Below are 7,183 nucleotides of genomic sequence, written 5' to 3'. Positions count from 1 at the left end.
AATTCAATCTGCGAGCAGGCTAATCAAAAGCGCGTCGTTGCGAATTTTCTACGGACCACCCTTCGTGCTGGCATTATCCCTTCTATCTTTTTACCACTCAGCTGTCCCTGACCATCATCATACGTTATCAGCATTTCGATGAGCTGACCGCAGTATGGCGGACACATCACTGATTGTCACTTAATACCTGCTAGGGCCGCATATATACCGCTTCATTTCGGGGGCGGGATACTTGTATTATTGATGTTTTAAGGCTAGTTTCCACTCAGGAAAAATGTTCTTTGGATCGGAACGGACAGGAAAATAATTCTTTTGTCGGTGAGTTTTTAGGCGGCGTTTACACAAAGGAAACTTTTCTGTCCTCTCCTACTCCAAAGGAGAATTTTCCTGAGTGGAAACTAGCCTTTACCCGGCGCGTTGTGTTTCGTAATGTAAGGAACAAAATAGGACGAGGCGGCTTGGTCCGCGTTTGTTACCAAGCCTTTCTAAGGCGTCTTCTTCTTAGCCGCGTCGTGACTCGTAAACTCTCTAATATAGCTGAGCTAAAAATCACGCGTGTCTATTAGCTGAGCTAAAGACCTCATGTGGCTATTAGCTATGCTGCATGTTAGCTCAGCAAGTTACTCTTGTGTGCGGCAAGTTTTTCGTGAGGAATTCTCTAATGTCATTTCAGCAACGCGTTAGCTACTTGCTAACCATTATATTGCATTATATTGCATTATCCGGGAACCTGGTAATGGTAAGACAAAAATGTGAAAATATTGTCGTTTTTGAATAAAGCTCTTTGTTTTCGTAATGCATTTCAGTAAATTCACATGTCTTTCCCCAGTAACGCAAAAGTAAATAATCATGTTATGGGGCGTTAAATTATGCGGAACCTTATAGTCAACCCAGATGTTCTCTTACGAATTAACAACACTGCAATATTGTGACGCAATGTTGCAATTTTGATTGGCAAGTCAATCAAAACAATTAGGAACCGTCGCCCACCATTTCGGCGCTTTTCAAATTTTGTTGTTAGTCACGAGTTCAAATTTAGATTGTTATTTGCTAAAAACCCACGAAACGTGCTAACGGAATTGAAGTTAAAATTCTAATTATAGAGGTATGTAACTTTATTTTAAGAAACAATTGTGCTTTAACCAAACCTAGATTAAATACTATACTGAAATGGGATCGATTTACAGCAAAGTTTATGCCATCAAAATTTATTTTAGGTGGCCATTAGGTAATTACCTCATTCTTCATTGGCAACCATTTTTGATCTATCACGTTTGACACACTGTAAAAATTACAAGTCGCCTGTGGAAGCACTCATGCGTCAAGAAGACGCTTTTATTGATATATTTAAATTATGGGTTTATTTTTCACACAATTTCGTAGTGCGTGTATAGGTAGGGAAAACTGGGATGTTCAAACTTCAGGGCGAGTAATTAGTTCTATATATTTAATCGTTCTGTACATGCCTGTTTGATTTTTATTCCTACATGGAAGTGATTAAGCTTTGAAAATCAATATTTTTGGACAATCCGCCATGCTTGCAGAGAAGAGGGAAAAGACTGTTCATAAAACACTGAATGTGAAAATCAGTCGTGATTGCAATAATAACGCCGGAAGTGTTTACAATTTTTATATTGCATTTTAATTATTATAATTCTCTTTTGAGATTCGTTAATTTTACAACTCACTACTATCAATTTTCACCGATCTAATTATGGTATAAAAAGAAAAACCGAATCACAAATCTTCTCTGGGTCAAGCACTTGTGGGAAGTCACATGTTGTATTAGGCATTTTGTTGAAATCACCGAAAATAGTATGACGGTATATCGGGACATTTTACATTTGATAAAAAACATGGGAGAAGAAGAAAAGTAATTAATGGACCAGTTTTCTCTGTTTCAAGGCAAAGATTTAAATTTTTCATGACTATCAAAGATAACTGGGTCATTTATAGCATCAAATATATTACTGACAGCTCCGCGCGTTGGTTGCATGTGTTTCTCTGATTAGATTTTTTAAGTCTATCTGTAATAATCCAAAAAGTTTATTCGCCATAAAGATTAAAGTTGAAGAGTGTTGTAGAAATAATTTTGGCACATTACCAGCAAGACGAGCTTAGGATAAACTAAATCTGCGAGGCGGACGAAAAGAGATGCTGCATGTGTTTGTTCCTACAGCTACATAAAACGAACCAAAATTTTAGATTCAATTTGATAAAGAATGCCAAATCCACCCGTTCCGCGTGTTCTAAATCACATATATTGAGAATTCTAAGTTTTAGAACATCGGATATATGTGACATGGGATGATCATCTGAGCCATCTAACACGTTCGCTGTTTGCTGTACTGGGAACGAGCTATTTGTTATTATTGTGTATTATAAATTCTAAATAGAAGTTCGCCAAAATGGCGGATTCTTGCAAGCGTTTTAAGGCATGCAAAATTCGCGTTAATACGCAGTCAACAAAGGGAAAAAAAACTACAAGACATGTGCGTTTAAATTCAAAGAACTATTGCAAGATTTCTCAGGAGTCAAGTTCGAGTAAGCAGAAGTCTTTCACAACGGGAATGGAAGAAGAACATGTTGATGGTTCAAATATCGACGATATAAATAGCAGCCATGAAAGTGATGACCAAGCTTTTTCTAGTCTTTCACGATATCACTTGCGCCGGGTGAAAGAGTATCACAGTTGGGAAGATGTGAGGGGGTCTCTTTTGCAAGCACGCATTGAGGAAGAAGCTTTTTGTGACTAAAGTATAATGTGCATCGAGTGCCATAACAACTTCGCTGTTTGTCGCTGCGTGGATTGTGGTCCTAGACAGTTGTTTTGCATCAACTGCGCGAAAACTATCCATGTTGCTTATTTTCTCAGGATGGTTGTTTTGTTCCTTTATTTGTTAATCATGGTGTTTTGACTCTTGATCACCAAAGAAATTGTCCAACTGCACAAGCACAAAACATTATTTGTATTGATGAAAAAGGTGGGTTTATTGGTACTGTGGATTTGATAACTGTATTCAAGTTTGTTTTCAGTCCTAAAATAATTGTGAGAAAAGTTCTGTAAGTTTCTCCTTTGGTGCATTTTTATTAGGGCATCAACACTTGAAATGGATCAACTTTTGTAACTGTGAAGATGCTGCAGTTACACTTGTAAAGTTCCAATTATGGCCAGGATCAGCTGTTAGACCTCAGGTTGCATTTCATTTTAAGTTGGTTACACTTGCTGAGACACTTCTATTGGAATGCCATGTATCGTTAAAGAAATTTTGTGATGTGTTGGGCCTCAATAAGTCCAATATGCTTCCTGTTTGGGTATGTTATTTTGTTGTACATTTGAAGCTGAGTAATTCCATGCTATTTCAACATCATTCAGAACAAATTCTTGACACCTAACCTTTCCAAATACTTTATGTTTATATATTTTCTAAATAGACAATTCTTGATTAAAATATAATAATAATATAGCATACTGCATACCAAGTATAAATTATTATATACTGTGTAATATTTATCTGTGTGAAAATGACATGGGATTAACTATATAAACTCTAAATGCTCTAAATGACAATAACTTGACTGTTTTATTAACACTTTGATGCTTGGAATCTCCATTGGACAAGTAAAATCATATAGGGTTAGCCAGAGTAAAATACTAGAGTCATGCCATGGGCATTAAATAGATAAAGAAAATAACTATAATTTATTACATATTATTGATTCCAGCTTTAATGAGATATTTCAATTTGTTTGATATATAAGACATTAAATTATATTTGCCTACTAATTATGATGTTAGTTTGGTTGCCAGCTAACTAGTATACAGTAACTATAAAGTCTACAAGTGCAGATACTCATGTTCCGAGCGAAGTTTAAAATTTCATAATTAGTGGACGTGCAAATATACACTTATTTACATATCACACAAATTGGAATGTCTCGTTAGCAAACCATGAAATGAAGTGAGAAACTAGAAAATAAGTTATATATACATGTGAAACATATTAAAGATTTCTTTTGTGTTATAAAATAATCAATGTTATGTCATATATGGTACACTTTAATTATATACCATAGATAAATAAATTTATTCATACATTATATATTTTTTTTGGTTTTCTAAGGTTAAGAATCTGTATAAAATATTGAATGATGATTCTTTTGATGAATTTAGGTAGGGGCGTATTTTGGTTAACTGCATGACACAGTACTGTTCTTGTCAAATATTTTATTTTATTGTTTTTGCAACTTTTTATGATAAATTTTAAACTTCAATTCTATATATATATATATATATGTATATATATATATATATATATATATATATATATATATATATATTTACAATACCAACAATAATATTTTATTTATGTAGATATCACCAACATTTGTTCAAAACAATGAAACAATTTGTCTTGCAACAAAAACCTGACAATGTTTGCCCGTTATGTCCTTTGCAGGTATAGAACTCCACAGGTATTTTTTCTTTTATGTCACATTCTCCTTTTTGTATTTAACATATTGTGATAATTTTGTAGAGTGAAACTGATACTGACAAGAATGTTGCCATTGAGTGCATGGATGGATGTTTTGGGCTTGTGAGAAAAAAGTCTGCTGGTGCGAATCTTTTACCTGCCAGACACAATGGTACATTTTTTGCCAATCAGGATGATGTCGATAGCTTTGTTGATGACAACTCAAAGAAGGCAAAGCAAGCCCCTACTGTAAGTGGTTACTGGTGATTGTACTGTAAAAAGTAGTTTTGTTGAATATTATCATTATTATAGAAGAATCCACTGTTTTTCCTAGGATTGCAATGAATTTAAATCTGGTGAGGTTAGTAACATGTTACGATCCAAAGGAAGAAATAAGCTTTTTGACGAGAAGGGAGTGTTTGGTAGAGTATGCAGACATGAATACCCAAGGGGATTTATGAGTATCAAACATGGAGAAAGGTGAGCAAACAGTCATCAAATTAAAGTGCAAGTGTACATGTTGATAGTAATTTAGTGCAACATACTGTATATTTTAGGATAGCATATTCAGTGTATGAGGTTAAAAAGCTTCTGTGTCATTATGATGAGGATACTGATGTTAAAATAATGTATGACATTGCATGTACTTTGTCTGCCCACCTAAAGGTAAGGTATAGGCATAGCTGCCTGATTACAGTTTAAATTCTAAGAAGAAGTAAAGTTCTGTCATTTGGAGATGTAATCTCATGTGCAATTTTACATGTATTGAATATTTATTATATATGAATTTCAATATCCATTTGCATATATATTTATTTTTGATAGAAAAACGAAGAGCATACCATTCTTGGACGCATTGACTTGGCAATTCCTGTTTTCCATGCATATGGACATAAATCTTCTTGCCAGGTCAATATATGGTTTAGAAGTTGTCGGTTTTGTTATCAAAAATTTAATTGTCATTCTTAGGTGCAGTCATGCAGTATGTCGCATGTTGTTATTTATCTCAGAATTGTCCCGAAATGTAGGTTGCTTTTGGTCCTAGAAGAAAGGAGGGATTTGGCCTTACTGACGGTGAAGGAATTGAAAGACTTTGGTCTTACCTCAGAGGATTTTCATCAATGACAAAGGAAATGACAGCTGGTCGAAGGGTTGACGTATTAACAGATGCGCTTCTTCACCATGCAAGACATCGTCTTCTACAGTTTGGCTAGTTGAATATTTCTGCCTTGGTGGATTTATGCCACCAATATCATTACAGTATTGGTAATCTTTTTGCGACTATATATTTGTAATTCAATGCTTGATTTTTCCCCACAGGTCCGGCATTGTTGTCTAAAATGCAAAAAACAAAGAAACTAATGGAAAACTCAGTAGTACAGTTGGAGGAGATCTTTTCAGATTTAAAAGGTAGAACATCTTATCTAACATTTGATAGTATTAAACAGTTATTGGATGAGGCTTTTGTATATGCGGAAAATTTCAATGTAAGTGTTAGTATCATAGTGCTGTCATAGGTCGAATTACGTTATAATAGAAAAGTCTTTCAATTTCAGTTTCCTATGGTACTGATGTAATTAACTCTTGGATGAAAGCAGAAGAGAAATGTTGTTAACGAGAGGCAGTATGTACCAATTATAACGTAAGGAAATACCGTGTTCATTTGTAACAAGACGTGTAATATTATCATAAACTGTTGATGTTGTAGAGAGAAAACCATCGCCCATGTCGTGGGAGGCTAAATACGTACAGAACTTAGTTTTCTTGCAGGAACTGAGGTTAGACTGATAATGATATATTTTGTGCATTTCCTGGCTGATTGTTCATTTATTTTTAATTAACAAAATATTTTCTAATACTTATAATGGTATGCTACAGACAAGGCATTGCTTCAACAGAAGCTGAAAATCATGAAACCATAAACGAGCTTGTAAAGAGGAAGAAAGCGTAAGTATTGGAACTAGCGACCGAATAGAATTGTTTTTGGTGTTAAAAGTCATATATACCTTTATGTAACTTCAGGATTTTAAAAATTGTCATGGGAATTGAAAAAAGCTACAAGGTTCACCCAAGATGGAGAATGGGCGAGGAGAAATTCAACGTGGCAGCATTGTCTGTTCTTCGGGATAGGCGAAACCAAGCATTAGAAAAATTATACTCACTTGCAGTCGAACGTATGTTCTTATTAAATTTGAAGCGAAAATATGCAGGTATTTTTTTTTTGCTATAACTCAAATTGTGATCGTTTGATGATCCAAGAATTATGCTTGGTTGTTTAGTTTAGGTTGGCACCATATAATTATCAATTAAGCGGACTAGTGATTCAATATAAACTGCCTTTTATTCAAAATGAAGGCAAAACAAAATAATGTAAACATTAAAAAGGCTTGCGTCGCGTAGACGCGTACGACCCCTTTAGTAGTCATATGTTATAATGGAAGTTAAAGTTCGTATGCTAATACTGCAATGGTAAAACTGTTTTAAGTTTTCAACATGTTTATTCACGGTGTGCCGTATCCTATGAATCGACATTACTTTCATTTGTAATGATGAGCTTTAATTTAAAATGGGAATTCCCACTCTAAGTTTGACATGACTCATTCGTTTGTGTTTTTTTTCGATTAATAGACGGCCAAGCAATTGCAGAGAAAGTTTCTAAGCAGATAACACAAAGGACGAATTCTGCTAAAGTAGTTGTTGAAAAGTAC

At 34.5% G+C, this 7,183-nt stretch overlaps 1 protein-coding gene across 1 annotated transcript; it reads left to right on the top strand.

Annotated features, from left to right (window-relative positions):
- Window positions 1-2,335: 2,335 nt before the first annotated feature.
- LOC114537998 lies at window positions 2,336-6,090 on the top strand. Its single transcript, XM_028559110.1, has 11 exons — window positions 2,336-2,984; window positions 3,095-3,315; window positions 4,125-4,174; window positions 4,376-4,460; window positions 4,539-4,724; window positions 4,810-4,955; window positions 5,033-5,141; window positions 5,301-5,384; window positions 5,504-5,684; window positions 5,796-5,885; window positions 6,032-6,090. The coding sequence occupies exons 2-11, from the start codon at window positions 3,301-3,303 to the stop codon at window positions 6,088-6,090; spliced, it is 1,005 nt and encodes a 334-aa protein (XP_028414911.1). The 5' UTR covers window positions 2,336-2,984; window positions 3,095-3,300.
- The last annotated feature ends 1,093 nt before the right edge of the window (window positions 6,091-7,183 follow it).

This window comes from Dendronephthya gigantea, unplaced genomic scaffold (assembly GCF_004324835.1).
Source record: "Dendronephthya gigantea isolate DGI-Jeju-01 unplaced genomic scaffold, DenGig_1.0 000172F, whole genome shotgun sequence".
NCBI lineage: Eukaryota > Metazoa > Cnidaria > Anthozoa > Malacalcyonacea > Nephtheidae > Dendronephthya > Dendronephthya gigantea.
The sequence above is the reverse complement of the archived record's forward strand: the minus strand, read 5'-3'. Positions and strand labels throughout refer to the sequence as shown.